Raw genomic sequence first — 17,696 nt, 5'->3', positions numbered from 1 at the left:
ATTTCGAGTTTCACTAGGTTTTAAATGAGAAAACTGACATTTAGAACTATAATGTAACTTCCTGTGATTCCACAGAAAGTTTACTTTGCAACATCTCTGAAGTTCCATATGTGTGGGAATCTTGGAAAGTTTGCTGTAATCGCATATCACGATCATGGCTTGCAGATGTTATGCTCTGTTGGAGAGAGCATGCATAATCCAGGGAAATTACTTTAAATCAACTTCTGGCCTCCTAGCATGAAACAACATTGTATTGAGGCCAATATAATGAATCAGGTTTTTGCCAGTAAAATACATCGGAACACAAAATCTCACTACTCAAGTGGTTAACTTTATCTCAAAAGTGATGTTGAGCTGACTCAACAATAAAGACCGTAAGCAAGCTGGGATGCCTTGTGCCCAAGAATGGCAATTTATTAAACACTTCCATCCGCAATACATTCAGTGCACTGTGCAATAGTACTAATTGATATTTAAGAAAATCTAAGAGCGACAGTAAGCACCTTTCACCTCACCAAATACACATCATTGGGAAATGTATGTAGGATACACTGTAGGCCATTCCAATATTTAGCTGTAAGGAGAAGAATTTACCTCTCCACCCCAAATCCTGTGCACAGAAATGAAACCAATTGGAGGGTGCAGAGAGACACGATTTAAAACGTCCCAGATGAAAAGCTTGAGATTCTCAGTAAATAATCACCATGGATGAAATAGAATAATTTAACGATGGAACGTTTGGCCACAGAAAGCCAATGTAATTTCACAAGGAGGTGGAAGTGCAACAATTTCCAAGTCTTAAGATAGGATAGCCTGAAGAAATCTAATTTGTGGGCCTTCTCAAATACAGTGCATTTTCAACAATCAAGGCGAGAGGAGCTTTAGGGCCTGATAGATCAAAGGTTTTTTCCCCATTCTGTGTCTGCGGGGAATTGTGTAAAACATAATATTCCTAACTTCTTGAATTGTTTCTTGGAAGTGCAAAGGAATAAACAATTGTTTTTACAAATGTCTTGAGGAGAAAGAAATTGGTATATGAAACCCATCTACCTTGGGTGGTGAAAGAAATGTAATCAAAGACAAACCCAAGGTAATGAACCTTGGCAGTAAGAGTTGGCAGACTGCCTACAAAGTAGGACCCCCGTGCAATCATCTACGTCAAGTATTGTCGCCCAGAACCATGTGGATAGAAGGCGAATTTAGACTCCAGCATGTGCAATGGCAATACGTGATGTTTTACCATTTTCTCTTTTCACTGTAGTATGTCTGTTCTGAGTGTCAACTGTCTCATCTTGTTTGAGTTCAGCTTCTTGATGTTCAGTATCAAAGAGGCAATATAAATCATACTAATAGCCGAGTGATCATCTCTGCCATAATCTCTCACATAAATGATGATTTGAGTGTTGTCAGATTTATTAGAAGAAAAAAACTACTGAAAATGGAAAGCCAATCCTGCCACATAGGCGTCTAAAAAAGTGATGCCAAAGGAAGACTGTTGAGTAACAGTGTAATAGCGAGAACTGACATAAGGCTGAAAAGGAGGCAGGAGGGTTGGGACACATTAAACAGGAGCTACTGAATCCAGACAAAACATGAGCTCCAGTTTCCTACGCCGAGGAGTCTAGACACATGAATGGAACGATTGACTGTGTTGAATGCAGCAGACAATGGACTACAGCTGCAATATAGCAGGCTATCGTCCACAGCTTGTCTTTCTTTTCCAAAATACCAGATAATCTCATTTTTTTACCAAATGAATAACTTATTTTAGACATGTTTTTCATCACGCAGAGTATGTGTTCATGCTTTAAATGGTGTCAGAACAACCGTTTATTCAATTTTCTGAATCATTTTAATTTACAAAATGGTGACAAAGATATCATGATGGGCTAGTAGCTTGCAACCTGAAATTTTGCACACTGCTGCATTTAAAGTTCAAGATGTTCTTGAGAATACTTACAGAATCTCGTTCAGCTGCTGGAACTGCTCCATGGCCATCTGGCACCAACACTCTTCTTTAGAGCTACTGCATCCGGCGCACCGAGAGTCCTCAGCGTCTCTATCTTCTGTATCACTTCCTTGCTCATTTTCGTTTATGCTATTGTCCGACTCATCCATGTCATCTGCCCTTTTCCTGCGTCTCATGTAGATCTTAAAAGAGCGGCTATAAAACTGCTGGATCATGTCCTGAAACGTTTTTGTGGCTGAAAAGAAGAGAATGGCTTTTAACATGGTGTAAACTTTCTCCCGCAGTGTCTGTGACCCTGAGCCAAGAAGAAGCCCCATTCTGGTCCACCTCTCCAAGAGGTCCAGACTATTTAGGTAAGGGTCCAGGCGACACTTAAGCAGGCGAAAAGCATCGAGGAGGAGTAGGGCGCACTGCTGTTCCTCAATGGTGTTTTCATATTGGGTGATGCAGTTCCAGAACTCTGGCGCAATATTCGCCTGAAGGTCGGTCTGTAGCACTTCGGTAAACCACTCTTCTATGAAGGAGTGTAATCCATAACTCTGTAGCACTTCTAGGGCAGCCTTCAAATCTGCTTCTTGGACTGTGTCATCAGGGACTGATCGAGATGCTGCCTGCATGTGTAAAATAAAGACCATTTACATAACAAGATTAGGAGACAGCTTTAAATAGGACACCGGTTAGGTTGTATTTTCAGAAATTGAGGATGTAAAGGACAAAGGACTTCCACAACAAATAATGTATACTGGTTTTATTTATTCCTCTCTGCTCTTCCACTTTACAAAGTGAGCAACATAGATCGTACATACAAAAAGCCAAGTCAACTCAAGTAAATATTGACACAACTGGTCCTCCTCTTATCAAATCAAGTGCTGGTCCTCGGTAGCATCTAAGTTATGACATATACAGCGTTCATGCACAATCTTAGGACACGCTCAAACTCGAATTTCCTCAACTCATCATAGCTTCCTTTCCACTAGCGTTTTAATTCTTTCGAGCTATTTTGGCAAAACAGCTTTTAAACATTTTACCCACACATGATCATCCACACGCTTCTAACCATGATACTATTCTTTGAAAGCATTATCCAAGTAAAATAAACAAAATTAGTTGATAGAAAACCATTGCTCCCTCATGTTAGAACCACAACTGCTTTACGTGCACAGTATATTTGTTAGACACATATAATACCAATCACAATGTGTTTCTATAAACCACTGGCTCCTGCTTCATAACACTGTAAATTATATATATTACTATTACCACCAGTACTTTATTTGATCCTTTTTCAAATGATGAACAGCTGTGTTTGCTCTGCAGGGATTCAAACTTGAGACTAGCTTGTTAGACACTGATCTTACCACCAAGTATGTGTATGTATGTGTAGTATACTTGTAAAGCGCACAGCTGCCCCAGCAACGGGGCGTCCCGGCGCTGTATAACTCTGGGGAACCCGTCCTGGCTTTCCCTGTGGGATGGTCCCTTGCTGGGAGTCCCCATGGTGGAGCCAGGCATCCCCGGAATTGGTGGGGCCGTTGTGGAGATTAGGCAAGCTAATGCCCAGAGTTGCCGAGTGGAACCCCTGATTATAGTAAGCACCGAAGCGAGAATTATCGAGTCCGCTGACCAAGGTCCACGACCCTGCCGCGTCGGGAATTGAACCCTGGTCCCGGGCTGACTTCTGCTCTCAGGCCTGCCGCCTCTAACCAGTGAGCCACACTACTCCACTGAGCAGTCCACTTCCAACCTACAATCCCCTTAATGAGGATCCATGTGAAAGAGCACGCTGGCACTACATAGAACCCAGATATTTTTGTCCATATGTTAATGCTGTTCAAACTTGTATTTATGGCTCATTAATTGAAAGCCTTCATTATTAGAGTGAGCGCTCTAAGTAAATGTTGTAAGCTCTGACTGCACTGTAGTGGTTCCAGTATAAAAATGTTTTCAAAGTGTAGCAATATGAGGCTATGTAAATGCTCCCAGAAGGCTCTCTGATTTGATGCAAATATTTGCAGAAGCTTGAAAGAAAGATTGATGATTCTTTGCTTTAAAAATAAAAGGTTCATAAAAAATGAAAGCAGGAAAAAGAAATTCACACAACTGCTGTAACATTTCCCCGAAGTTTTATATAGCGCGAACTTGACCCGAAGGCATTTTACATGAGCACCAGTAACGTTACACAATGACACATTAATTTTTGTTCTGCAAGGGGAGATGAAGTGATTTGCCCAGAATCACAGGATGCTGAGCATCATTGCCGAGACTAATACCTGGTTCCCCAGATCGGAGTTCGACCACATCCTCTCCCTCAGGTACCATTTCTTTGCAGCATAATTTAGTAACACGTGTTGATGCATGCTAGTATTTCCCAAAAATATTCATAATGGAAAATCAGTGTAACCAGTTTCAATAAGATTATGGGAAACATAAATAAAGAAGCATTAGCGAAGCCAGTAGGTCTGAAAACAGTGGTCAGCTTTTTAGTTTTGTTAATGTGTGACTTGTTTTGGCATGGTTTTTGTAAAACCTGATTGGTGTGGGAGCTGCTGGGCCCTCATCATCATAACCAACATTGGCAAAAGCAAAGATTGTTTTTGGTCTCAAAAAGCACACACTGCCACAGTAGTTTGCTGGCAGTGAACAAAAGTACTTTGTGTGCAGATATGCTCCTTGTGAAAGACCAGAATGCTGTCACTCAGAGTGAAGCCAGCCGCTACAAAGAGAGACCGAATTTTAATAAATGCAAAAGGTCATGGGCAACACCAGACCAATTTAGGGGCCCAATTATTAAAGAAAGTCTCAAAGGTGCAACCATGGTATATGTCCTTGCATTAAGTGCAGCTATACTGCTTTCGTGAATTCCTAAGAAATTACAGAACTAGGAAAAGAAATAGTAGTCCTAGAAAATATTTTTGACCTGCATTTTAGCATGAGCAAATTTGCATGTCTAGATTTGCTCATGCGAAAATCTGAGTGTTTGCAATTTCACTTTCCCTCCAACCACTTTTTTCCCCAACTCTGGAAGGAGGTTTGTGTCCGCCATTGTCAGGATTACATTTCCAACATTTCTCCGTATGGGAAAAGATTAGAGAAGAGTTGTTGAAAACCCTTAAAACATGCAAGTTAGTAGATTTGCACAGACTCCAAAGGGCATTCTAACCCTGGTACTATTGCTTACCACTATTTTCTATTACTATTGTATGAGCCCTGGCATAATCAGAGAGGCTATATCAGAGCTCGTATATAATGAGATTGCGGTCATAATTTTTCGCTGCACTACATGGCACCGAAAGGGGCAAGTGAATTTTGTTACAGGACAAGTAGATCTATGAAGCAACCTGCCCTATGGACAAGTAGATATTTTATTAAATTCCACACCCCTGAAATAGCAGGTATAAACCCCAAGCAACAACATATCTTCCACTAACATTCACAGGCAGAAACTGACAAATATTTTGTAAGGTCATCTGGTTTCTGGTCAAGCAAAGAATATGACTATCCCTGCATTAGGCCTGCGGGGAAATCCCGTTTTCTTTGTAGACCAGCAAGCAGCTAGTTGGCATGAGACTACGTGTAATTACTTAGGTTCATGAACTTGGTCTGACTCAAGTCTTATCTTTGACTCCCCAACTAAACCAAGTGCCAAAATTAGGAAAACATAAAATCGTCTAAATGCTGATGAAGTAGAGAAGCTGCCTCGTGTACCACTGAGGCATGTTTGATGTATAGTTGCAAGCTCTCCATGATGTCTTAACATAAAACAGCTTGGTGCAGTTTAATTATAATACATCACTACAATCTTGCAATCAATAAAACAAAAGCACAAGGGGACAATAGAAATAATGTGCTCAGAAGAGTTCCACTGGCTTCCTTGCTTTTAGTATGCTCAAGGGCTACATACAGCACATTCAGTTGCACACGAGTGGCTCTTGCCTAGACATGGTTGATCTTAATAAAGAGCTCATAGCACAGTGAAACCACTGACAGCACAGCTTGGTGATAGTAAAATAGTACATCCTGACCAGAAATTGTTAGGTCTGTGCAGGGAGAGAATACAGTGAACAAAAATGCCAAAGGGCACATTAACAAAGGCAGCGCTTTTAGAGACACAAGTATTATGGCAAATGTCCTATGTTATCAAAGGAAGCAAACTTGGAAATAAGATCTAGCAATTAAATTGGTAACTAAGGGCAGACCCTTGGTATAATCGCAGTACCCATAGTTGACCACAGTGTGTGATCTCGGACAATGTACTTTACCTATCTGCCCGATATGAGCCTTATCCAAACAAAACTGGAAAGACAAAAGATAGGAGCTAAATATTTATGGTCAGCAGTAATTTAAAAAGTAGACAGGTTTACAGTGACTTCTTTCAGCGTTCATCTGGACACCAAGAAAAGTGCTTCTTACTGGTCATGACAAAACAAACTGTAAAGCAGAGTACATGCGAGATGATGTCACAAAAAGGAGAAAGTATTCACATCAAAAATAATACACATTTTAAAAGGTACTGTAATTGGACATTCAAAGAAAATACATTTTGATTTTTCAAGTGCACTAAAACAAAATTTACTCTAGTGAAAAACAAGTGCCTCTGAGAAGGATATTCATCTTATTAACCTGCAGTCGTAGTGACTAGTACAAAGCAAAACATATATTCACTGTGCATTTTAAAGAATTTAAATACAGGTTTCTTCTGGCTGCAGCTATCGGTGCTTTGTCCCTACAGCTATTTATTTCATTTTCATTTGTGCTTTCGTTTTGTGCAGCAAAGTAATTATAATCACGGATTTGTCCCACTTCTTTCACCTGAGTGGATTAACCAACACTAAAATGTTGAATCAAAAAAGGAAATACTTGCAAAAGAAAGGCTCAGTAGATCACGAAAAGTGTATGCTATACATAACAAAAGTCATAGACTAGATGTGCTATTAGACAGACGTCTAAACCTCCTAATCCATGAGTAAGGACTCATATGGTAACCAGATCGCATCCCCAAAATTAAACATCTTGCAGTGGTTCTTAACTTTTTTACTTCTGTGGACTCCCCACTGAATCACTACGATTCAAACAGCAAATTACTACACAAAATACAGGAACAAGTATACAGCAAGCACATTTATGAAATATTTTATTTAATTCACGAGTCAAAAACATTAAAAAATTAAGTTTAATGGGAGGGTGTTTTTCAATATTTGATGTTATTTTTAAACGACAAAGCAATATCAACAAGCATTTACAATGCAATGGTTTCGCCTTTGGAAAAGTTAGAGCTATCGGCATTGTAAATGCCAAAATTTGTATTTATGTGTTGGTTTTGTCATTTACATTGCCATTAGCTTAATCTCTCGCAATGTGAGACCTATTGTACCCTACGGACGAGCTCAGCAGACAGCAATTACTACCACACACACACCCAGAGCCATACACACACACACCCAGACCCACACACACACCCAGAGCCCCACACACACCCAGAGCCCCCCACACACCCAGAGCCCCCCACACACCCAGAGGCCCCCACACACACACACCCACCCAGAGCCCCACACACACACACACACCCAGAGCCACACCCACCCAGAGCCACACCCACCCACCCAGAGCCCCCCACATCACAAGGATGACACCATACCAAGAGAAACCCTTATCTGTCCAGCCCATATCACTACCAAATCGAGATTGGCTAATAAAGGTCCAAGAGGGGTGCCAAGTGATTAGCTATCCCTGCTCTAACTGTCCCGCAAAGGAGGGGCATCCAACTAGACAAAGGTCTGAGAGCAATGGAACCTTAACTCAGGTGAGAGAAGACATGACTATCCCATCCAGCACATTAAAGGAAAAAAAATTCTAATACAAATACATCTATAAAAAAAAAAAAACATAAGAGTGCCACCCTCCAAAGACTTTATAAATGGAACACAATGGCGAAACAAAACCATTTTAAACGACGTGAGGGGAAATGTCCCACCTAATGATTTGCAGAGACCAAAGTTATAGCATGTGTTTAGGAGACGGTGATACCCCAATACTTAAGCCACTAATGTTGTTAAACGCAATTGAAACGTGTTGAGGAGAACCAACAACTGATGCAAGCGAAACGGACTGACACTCCCTGTATAATCTACCAACGTTAGTGTGGGCAATACCCAATGTTCCTGATCTACGTAAGGGAAAAGAGGGCAATGACGCCACTGATCTACTGGGAGCAGAGACTCTACCATCTGGTAAGGTGAGGGAACAGTCCCAACGCTTCTCCAAGAAGTGGGACGAGCACAGCCAGGAGGATCCATCCAGGAAAGCTAAGGCCAACCATATCACCTGCTTTAACGTTGCAAGAGGTTGGCGGGGTGTTTGCAACAATTAAAGGTAGAAGCAGTTAAGTTTAACCCTCACCGAACACACGATTTACAGTCGAAATCATAGCTCCTGATATACTGACAAAGGGGCGGTTGGACGTAACATTCCAATATAACCACTAGACTTCAATGACCTGTCAATCACCTTATCTGTAGATTGCATGCAGTCTTATTATGGGTGAATGTAAATACAGACTTCCAAACCTATCTTTAGGTGGGTGGGGTAATCACTTCAGTTTTGCGACACCACAAAACATAACATCTAAAGAAAGAGAACGATGGCACATTCCATTTAAGACTGAAGGGGTAACCCCCCCCCCCCCACCCCTCGTACACCTGGTTAACTGGGGCTACGCCTTTATTTGCCCTTCAGTCTACCCTGCAACAATTAAAAGGAACGCAAAAGAAAAGGGGTGTTAACTGGAACAGGGGCATTAGCAAGCAACTGTCTCTAAACTGCTTTAGCTACGAAATCAAAGGTGCGCTAATAGCAACACCCCTGTTCTCCAGCTGAGCCAGCCCTGACTCACAGAGCACACAAAGGGAGGCGATACCATTCTAGAAACGGAGGGTATTCACAGCAGGTAACTAGTGTAGTCCTCCCACCCGCCGACCTAAGTGGCGCACTCCTGGTCTGTGCCTGCCTGTGCACAGTCTTCGGTGCACCAAATCAGGTCCAGAAAAAGGTGGTTGCTGGTGGCAAAAACCGTTCAAGAGCGCGTCTCGGGTTCCGGCGAAAATTGGTTTGAGAAGTTTCGTTTACCTCGATGTATCCAGCGAGCGTAGTCCCCGCGCACAAAAGGAGACAGAGGGCGACAGGAACGGTCCCCATGATGCGCAGATCTTCCCTCTGCAGAGTCTAAGCCTTCACTGTGCTGAAGCCGCAGCGGCTAGCAAGGATTTGGGTAGACGGAAACGACGTCACAGAACACGCCCGTTCTAGCACTGTGACGGACAGGAGAGATTCCAGGCTGGTGCAGCAGAGGGATGTGATAGGGGAGGGCACTACGATCCCGGCCCGGTAAACTCTGACGCTGTGCTTTCCAGTGTGGGGTGGACGGGGTGTGTTGGGCTGGTGGGCAAGGGGATATGTTCAAGGGGGACAGAGGAAAACGACTGCTGAAAGGATCCGCGGCAACTTTGCATGGAATGTGGAAGCTTTTTGACGGATGAGGATTATTTAGGAGGGAAGTTTGCGCAGAAAACGACATTAACCACGTATTTAAAAGGAAATCCGTTGATACTGAGCGGAAAAGGGAGTGAGTAGGAAACGGGCAGAAGGATTTTATGGAAACGTAAAAAAATGTGAGAAAACTGACAGTGGCACGCAGGAGGGCTATGTCGAGCGTAGCTGTCCGTACCGTACCTTAGTGGCAGTATAGCCTGGTGTAGCGGTTTTAAATAATGAATTAATTTATATAATGCATTATTATAAAGCGCGGACTTTACCCGAAGGTGCCAGAGCACTGTACAATAGAGCCAGTTACGTTACATGAGAGAACTGTTACATGAATGGAACAAATAATAACAAGTCAGGTCCCGGGCCGGCCAGCCAATCACAGCGCGGCCCGGGGAATGACGTCACGGGGGTGTCCGGGCCGGCAGCCAATGACAGCGCGGCCCGGGACAAAGGGGCGGGGCTTAAAAAAAGCTCGAGAAACGCCCCTGAATTGCGTTTTCTCGAGAAAGCGCGATTGACAGCCTCTGTCTCCCAATGGCTAGCCTCCATTTATGGAGCTAGCCAATGAGAGACAGAGGCGGGTCATCGATCACATATACAACTCAATAGGTTTTTTAGCGCATGCGCACTACGTGCGCACTTGCAGACAAAACCTAAAAAAGAAGCATTCTACATCTCAAAAAAAGTTCAAAACAATGAACCACTTACCTGAAAAACTCTGACTCAATCCTAACCTGCCCTACTCGCAAAGAGTATTGAAAATTCACATTTTCAAAGTTTATCTTAGTGTGGATCTATTGCAATTACGGTCTATTAAGCACCGGCTTTACTTAAGTAGTTCTATTTTTTTGTTCTATATGAAGAGCTCCGCTGTCTGTGCCGATGTCCGCTCAATGCAATTATTTTGAATAAAAATACCATGATTATCTGTAATTTGAGTGTGGTCAATCATGGCTCACCCTCGCGACGACCTCACTGATGCCATAAAAAAGTTTAGTAAGTAGGCAAAAAGATAGCAATATATGTGTTAAGGGTAAGATGAGCAAACAAAAAGGGGAGTGCCACTCTAATGTTCTACACGGCCTGTGTAAACATTGGGGAACTTTTCTGGCACCAGTCTGTGCAGACACCTGGCAGTTAAGGGATTAACCTTATTTTTTTACAACACGGTATATCTTAACATCTAAGCCCTTGGAATTTCCAGGTTTCACTGCATCCTTACCAACGTTCTATCAAGCGCTTACATGTGAATGTTTGGGGGGGCTGAAAAGGATTTTATAGTTACACTTCCTTGGTTTGCCCTTTTTAGATACCCCAGCATTTTCACCCCTCTTAAATCCTCGGGATAACGATTATACGGATTTGTTCTAACTCAAATGACAGCATGAAATATATAAACTCCAATAGAAAATATTGGATCTCAGGGGTTTGCACAGTGTGTCGACCCTACCAAAAATTCCTACTGTACATACATAAAAAAAAATAAAAAAAATACTGAGCAGCCTTAGGAGAGCTGCTGTTGATCTCGACACTATTCGAGTTGTCGCCGTTAACCAGTCAATATGTTTAATCCACCAGCTAGGGAAGCTCCAATTAATCAGGTTTATGTCTAATCCATCGCCGCTTTCACAAAAACAAAGGGTGGCTACGATAAAAAAGTAAACTGTAGTGTTACCAACAAGTTGCAGCTAACTCTGTTCAACATCATTAAGTTTGACAAGTAAGTCTTATATCTTCGAGGATGAGAAAAACATTTCCATTCAACGACATCACCTTCACCCTCCCCTTCACCACGGCTTCGGAACATACCAGGCCCAAGGCAGCGGCTGGGACGAGACCAAGGCTCAGGGTATTCCAGGCAGCAGATAGCTGCTCACGCCCGGCAGAATAAGCCATAGCCCTTCATGAGCTGCAACTCCGCTCGCGCCGGTTAATGACGTAACCTGTCATTATCCGATGCTCACGCGCGACGAACGTCTTCAATAACTATAGAAAGGAGACAGACAAGCTGAAAGTAGATATGAACATAAAAAACACATTCACGCACCCAGACTCCATTGGGGCTCGTTGGAGTAACTAAGTTCCTATTTTAAACTGGTGTAGTGTCCATTGAGAGTAAACGACTTGTGACTTCAGTAATAAATATTTATTAAACATCATTTCTTCTCCTGTCGTGCTGATACACTACAAGTCCCTAAAACAAACAAAGTATGCCGCGATAAATTAATTGTTATTCAGATATCATTTGTTTTTCAAAACGTGCTAGACTAAGATATTGAAAAATATAAATGTGTATATCTATTTATTTGTATTGAAGTGTTACGTCTAGACAGGTTTATTGCTGTGAGATGTTATAGTCTATGCTATATGTCCCCGTATTGAACGTCCTAGAGCTATGTTCTAAGATGGCCTCTGCGGTTCGTGTCTCTATTTCTGTAGTTGTTTCTTCCGCCAGTAGGTTGGGCCTGGCGGTAAGTTAGGAGAGCCGGGTGTTCGTGTAGTTAAGTGGAATAAAACAGTCAGCCACGTCTTTACAAGAAAAAATTATTTGTGTACAGTCTTATTACTCAAAATTAGCTGGAATGGTTTGAAAATATGTAAATGCGTGCTTTTGTGGTGTACGTATAATGACTTTTAATTTACTTTCTTTCTCTGGAATCTGCTTTATAAAAGTCTGAGTCATGATGACGGTATCGTGTTCTGATTCTTTGCGTCGTAGCAGCAAACTAGATCGGCTCCTGTATACTGCTCTCTTTCAAGATGGCTGCAGCCGTCTCCGCCTTTTGGTCGCGTCACCGGTGGCGGTTTATGTAGTGAGGCTGTTACCGGGAGACAGCCGGCGAGTGCTGCGGGCTGGGGGAACGGGCTGCAAGGATGAGCCAGCAGGGGGCGGCGCTGCAGACCTACAACAACGAGCTGGTGAAATGTAAGAAGGGGCGAAAAGAGGGCTGTCTGGTGGGGCACCTGACGGGGGCATTCGGGAGGGTGCCTGTAGGGGACCTGTCAGATGCGCAGAGCTGCGAAAGGGGTGTTCTGGTGAAGACTCTGGAAGGCAATAGAAAAGCTGTAGGAGAGGTGGGAGAATGGTGTTTGTAGGCTGGTAGTTTGAATTACCAACAGTTCTGGTTTTACTACTTGGATACTCCAAGATCCTGTTATTATGTGACAGACTGCGTATGGCCATATGCTAGTTTACTCTATGGCAACGTTGTTATTCTGTGCTTTGCGGCTATATGCACACGCTCTCACAATCCTGTTGGCCCTTATTTATTGAATTCAAATGAAATATATTCACAGTGGGAAACAAGCTACTTTCAAAGAGGTACATTTCTGGTAATGCATCTAGATACAAGAAAAAGTACTAGAAGTGTGAAAATAAAATGCAGTGCGGTGTGTATTTCGCGAAAGAGTGAACTGCGGGGCAGCGAAGCATTTTCGGAGGTAGAGTGGGTTTAATTCACGTCTGCCACTGGCGATAATTGGTTGCCCACTATGCCACCTTAGGAGCTTGGACTATGCAAATACTGGTCCTGGATCAAAAGGGACAGTCCAACCTGAACTGCCGGGCCAAACTGCCTCTGAGTGGGAACTGCCGATAGATACCCCAGCCAATTTCAACCTATTTAGGCCTCTCCAATAGGGTCATTGTGGTGAGAGAAAAAGGGACTGGAATTTGGCCCCGAATGATTACCAGTGACTGAGATGTATTCAGTCATTCCACCCATCGCTTTTTTTGTTTTCCTCGGCTCCACTAATTTCCAATACAAGTGAAACAATTTGCTTCAAAGCGGAAAGTAAGCACATAGTTTATTTTGGAAAAATTGTCGCCCAAAGTTTCTTAGGCGCCCACTACTGTTACTGCCAAAGTCCACACACCAAGTCTGCCTTGTGTTGATTTCAGTTCAAAACTTTTTTTCCATCTTCTTAGACTTCCTGTCTTTTTTTTTTATCACCCTCTGGCATGTACTTTTCATCTCTGATTTCTCCCCTTGTCACTGTTTTCACCCTTTATTCTCCATCTTCTTTATGTATGTGATGGTGTTCATTGCCCACTACAATGTTATATAACGGAAGGTCTTCAGGTCTTCTCTTCCAGTACCTCCTTTCTTACCAAGGGGCATGTGCAAATTGATAACTGACTGGAGTATTAGTAGTACATTTTTCCTGGCTGGTTGACCAATTTATGTTTATTCTTCCCCCCATAATAGCTGATTTGATTGGTTGGGAGGTTGGACCACCATACCAGTGAATGCTAAGGACTTCAGATAATTTGCATGTTTTGTTGATTGGCTGATCCTCTAAATCTTAGGTTGGGTATGTGAAAACCTAGAAAAATACCCTTCCAGAGCGGCTTGTGGCAGGTATTAATATGTCAGTAGCTGTAAGATGGCCGTTGTAAAGCTTTAGAAAACTCTTTTTCTGACGTGAAATAAACCCTGTTAATCCAAATATTAGAAAGCCCAGATAGACTTGCCTGTGACCACATAAAGTCTCATCATCACTTCATTTGATGCAGTAGATTCTAGGACCAGGTAAATAACACTAAGCAAGAGGTAACAGTTCCAAGTATGATTGCGCTAGCGTAGGACAGTAAGGAAACTTCCCCTTGCACTAGTCATTCTCACTTCCCTTCAAATTTTGCAAAACCGTTCTGCAGGCAATGAGATCGATTATCGTACAATTACATCTTTCAAACAGTTGGGGAAATCCTTACCTGTGCAAGCTGAATGGGGAATGTGTTGATTAATTAATTACCAGTCAACACAACCTTCATTATCCGTTTGGTTTATACAGACTTTTTCAGAATTAAGTTAGCTTGAGTCACTCCCTTCATTAAGCACTGTTATATTCCACTGTATGCAAAACTTGTAACCCAATATGGAAAGTTTCCCTTTTAGTGAAGATACCATAGAAAGGAAAAACTTTGCAAATTAAAAAAAATTATTAGTAAAGGATGTTGGGGCATTGGAGTTCTGTCTTGAAAGAGACAAAATAGTCTGCATAGATGTCCAGTTATCTGCTTTGGATAAATGAACCAGGTTGACGCTGCAATCCTGATTCAATTTAGCTGTGCGTTCCCATTTAGCTACGCTAGCCTGTCCTCTGAGATTAAGAGACCGGAGGGGTGTCAGTTTTTGTAAGCAAACGGTTTGCAATTGGATTTGGCTGTTTATATTTCCACTTAGTTGTGGAGTTTCTCAGGGATCCTCTTTATTTATATTACTATTTAATTTGTATTTGCACCCAGTTCAGTTCAGTAAATCTTTATTTAGATGATAAAAACCATCATAAAAATACAAGTTAAAAAAATTCATTTACATTACAATACTGAACTATATGCAAGTTTAAAAACAGATACATGGCTAATAAAATTCATATAGAGAGAATACAGATTTTATGTACAATCATAGCTTAATCCTGTGTGTTCCGTAGCCTGACAGCAATTTTTAAAAAGCTTATCACTGAATATAAAGTGCGAGTATCATTTGCTCTTTGTAAAAAGAGTAATGCAGCTTTAGCATGACGCAATTTTTTCTCTCTTAAAATGTCGACTAGGAAACTACGCCTAGGGGTCTGATAAAATGAACAAAGGGGTACAAAATGAAGGGTGTCCTGCGGAGACCTATTGTCGCAGCCGCAGGCACCCTTCTGCTCAATCGTTACAGTAAAACCAGAGGGATAAGATAATATATTATGTAACAAATTGAGCCTAAAACGGCACATTAAAAACCTGTCCTGCTGATTATGAATCAGCCATAAGTAGGGTTCCATACCCTCCCCGTTGTCAATTAAAGAATGGGCCACTACTGAACGCTTTGAAGACTCAGTGCCTACTCTGATCATGTTATAATTTTTCAGCAGCAGTTTCCTGACTAATGGTTTACAATTGGTGGCAATCGTGGAGGGATTACTGAAAAGAATATGCTGGCCAATGGACTCTAGTGTGTTTTTGACAAAATGTAGCCATGGAATATGCAGGCCCTTATCCCTTTGCAGACAATCTGCAACAATTTCCCTACTCAATCCCGCCTCTGGATTAATCCAGATTCTGAGCCATGCCATAATTGGCCTCATCTTTATCAAATCTGTGATGTATGGGGTACCAGGTTCCCTATGGGCAATCTCAGCTGGAATGGCCTGAGAGATCTTTAGGATTCTCCGGAGAAATTAATCTTCCTCCAGCTGTAATTTTTTAGAGTCCCTAAAACCCCAAACCTCGGCACCATATATAGCCTTTGCCGTGCTTATCGAGCTATATAAACACATCACTTGTTCGGGAGACCAGCGGCCCAACCTACGTGCAAAATTTAAAATGGCGCCGTTTGCGGAAACCAACTTCGTGCAACGTTCCTCAATTAGGGAACTAAACTGAATCTCACCATCAAACAAAAGGCCTAGGTAGGGAAAAGTGCTTACAGTGTCCAATATGTGATTCCCTATTTTAAACACAAATTTCTTGGAGGGTTTTTTACCTGCCACCATGACGAAGGACTTGCTTAGGTTCACCGACAAATCTAGATTTTCCATGAATTTAACAAATCCGTCCACAAGGTATTGAAGACTCCGGGCTGGTCGTGCAAGCAGGACCGCGTCATCCGCATACAACAGTACCGAGATTTGACGCGTTCCTACTTTGGGACAGTCTACTCCCATTGCACTAAGGGTTTTCTCAAGCTCATTGATGTACAGCGAGAATAAAAAGGGTGCAAAAATGCACCCTTGCCTTACTTCACTTGAGCACGGGAAAGGGTCAGTCAGTCCCCCCTCCGTGCTAAAGCGGACCCTAGCAGTGGTGTTCCAGTGCAACTCTTTTAGAATATTTATGAGACCCGGGTCAATTCCCAAATCAAACATCATGGTCCACAGCTTGTTCCTGTTCACATTGTCAAAGGCCGCTGCCAGGTCCATAAACCCCATATAAACCGTGCCATTGCTAGCTTTAGTGTACTTAGCGGTTAACAAATACAAATTAAGGCACTGGTCACTGGACGATTTACCCATTCTGAACCCATACTGTGTGTCAGCTATAGTGTGTTGCTCTTCCGTCCAGGCCATAAGACGGTTCAGTACCACCCGGCCTAATATCTTAGCTGAAATGTCAATTAGCGATATAGGTCTATAGCATTTCGGATTATCCCTACTCCCTTTCTTGAAGATAGGGACAATTAATGCTGTAGTTCTTTGATAGATTGTCTGAGCCTTTTATGTGCTGCAGCCACGACTGCATTAAGTCAAAATCATCTTTGTGGCCTGCTTTATGTGCAAACCATCCAATCTGAATCAGAATCATGAGCCACAGAGTCTAAAAGTTTTCCCGAAAACCTTGAATCAATGTTAAAAACTAACTTTGAAGAGCATTTTCAGGCCAGATGAAGTTTGCATTCTATTAAAGCAAACATTTGTTTACTTTTCAATAAAGAGGGAGGGTGCAAACGCTATAAGGAGGAGGTGAGACCATTGCTTGTCTAGCGGTCCATATTGGAATTCCTCTTTCAGCAGCGCACCACATACACGTTGCAGTTGAACTGCAAAGCACACAAATCAGTCAATTCTGGCTCTTCTTGTGAGTACATAGAAAAGCACAAGTATTTTTAAAAAAGTTATTTATTTTTTTCAAAAGTATTTTTTCCACATCTATGTGACATACCACTTCTCTTGCCTAAGTCTTCTGACCTTCCAGGAGAGTGGTAGATGTATATACAGTTAAAAAAAATTCATTTTTTAAGACTGGCTGGTAGACACCTGTTGTTGTCTTGCTTCCAAATAAATAACAATAAAAATACATATATAAATATAAACACATACAGGGCTTTCAGTCAGCCCTTTACCTCATTAGCCTGGTCAAGTATCATCATATGTTGTCCATTCCTAGCATAGCATACAGTTTGGTCAGCCCACTTCAGCTATTTGCTCTCATCAGAGTGTGGCATTTTTGCTTGCACACATCAGCCGAAAAAGTAGTCTGGATCAGGGCTGGTGGGCCGATTCTCTGTTAGCATTTCAAGTTTAAGTCTGGCTCGACAGCACAGCTATTCTATATCAAAGTGTTGTTGTCAATGATTATTGTGTATGTTTGCCAAAAAAACGAATATTACAGTCTTGCCAAGGGCATATCTCCTTGCCAATGCTAGTTTTATATAAATATTTAATTTCCTTGCAGTAATCATTTCAAAGAATTTTTACCAAT

General features: G+C 42.0%; 2 protein-coding genes across 3 annotated transcripts in view; one reads left to right on the top strand and one right to left on the bottom strand.

Moving 5' to 3' along the window:
* The window catches only part of ANAPC2 (anaphase promoting complex subunit 2), a 205,451-nt gene extending 193,985 nt beyond the window's left edge, over positions 1 to 11,466 (bottom strand). Inside the window, exons 1-2 of one of the 2 annotated variants that reach the window (XM_078642153.1) lie at positions 11,318 to 11,466; positions 1,961 to 2,580 (exon numbers count right to left, since the gene is read on the bottom strand). In XM_078642153.1, the coding sequence (XP_078498279.1) occupies positions 1,961 to 2,580; positions 11,318 to 11,404 (707 nt within the window). In that variant the 5' untranslated portion in view covers positions 11,405 to 11,466. The remainder of the gene's footprint in view (positions 1 to 1,960; positions 2,581 to 11,317) is intronic. The other variant, XM_078642152.1, reaches the window with a different exon arrangement.
* Positions 11,467 to 12,253: 787 nt separating this feature from the next.
* Positions 12,254 to 17,696, top strand: part of SSNA1 (SS nuclear autoantigen 1) — a 73,118-nt gene continuing 67,675 nt past the window's right edge. Inside the window, exon 1 of the mRNA XM_078642151.1 lies at positions 12,254 to 12,434. Within this exon, the coding sequence (XP_078498277.1) occupies positions 12,383 to 12,434 (52 nt within the window). The 5' untranslated portion in view covers positions 12,254 to 12,382. The remainder of the gene's footprint in view (positions 12,435 to 17,696) is intronic.

Source organism: Lissotriton helveticus, chromosome 5_1 (genome assembly GCF_964261635.1).
Source record: "Lissotriton helveticus chromosome 5_1, aLisHel1.1, whole genome shotgun sequence".
NCBI classification, from domain to species: Eukaryota; Metazoa; Chordata; class Amphibia; order Caudata; family Salamandridae; genus Lissotriton; species Lissotriton helveticus.
This window is presented reverse-complemented; position numbering and strand designations above follow the sequence as displayed.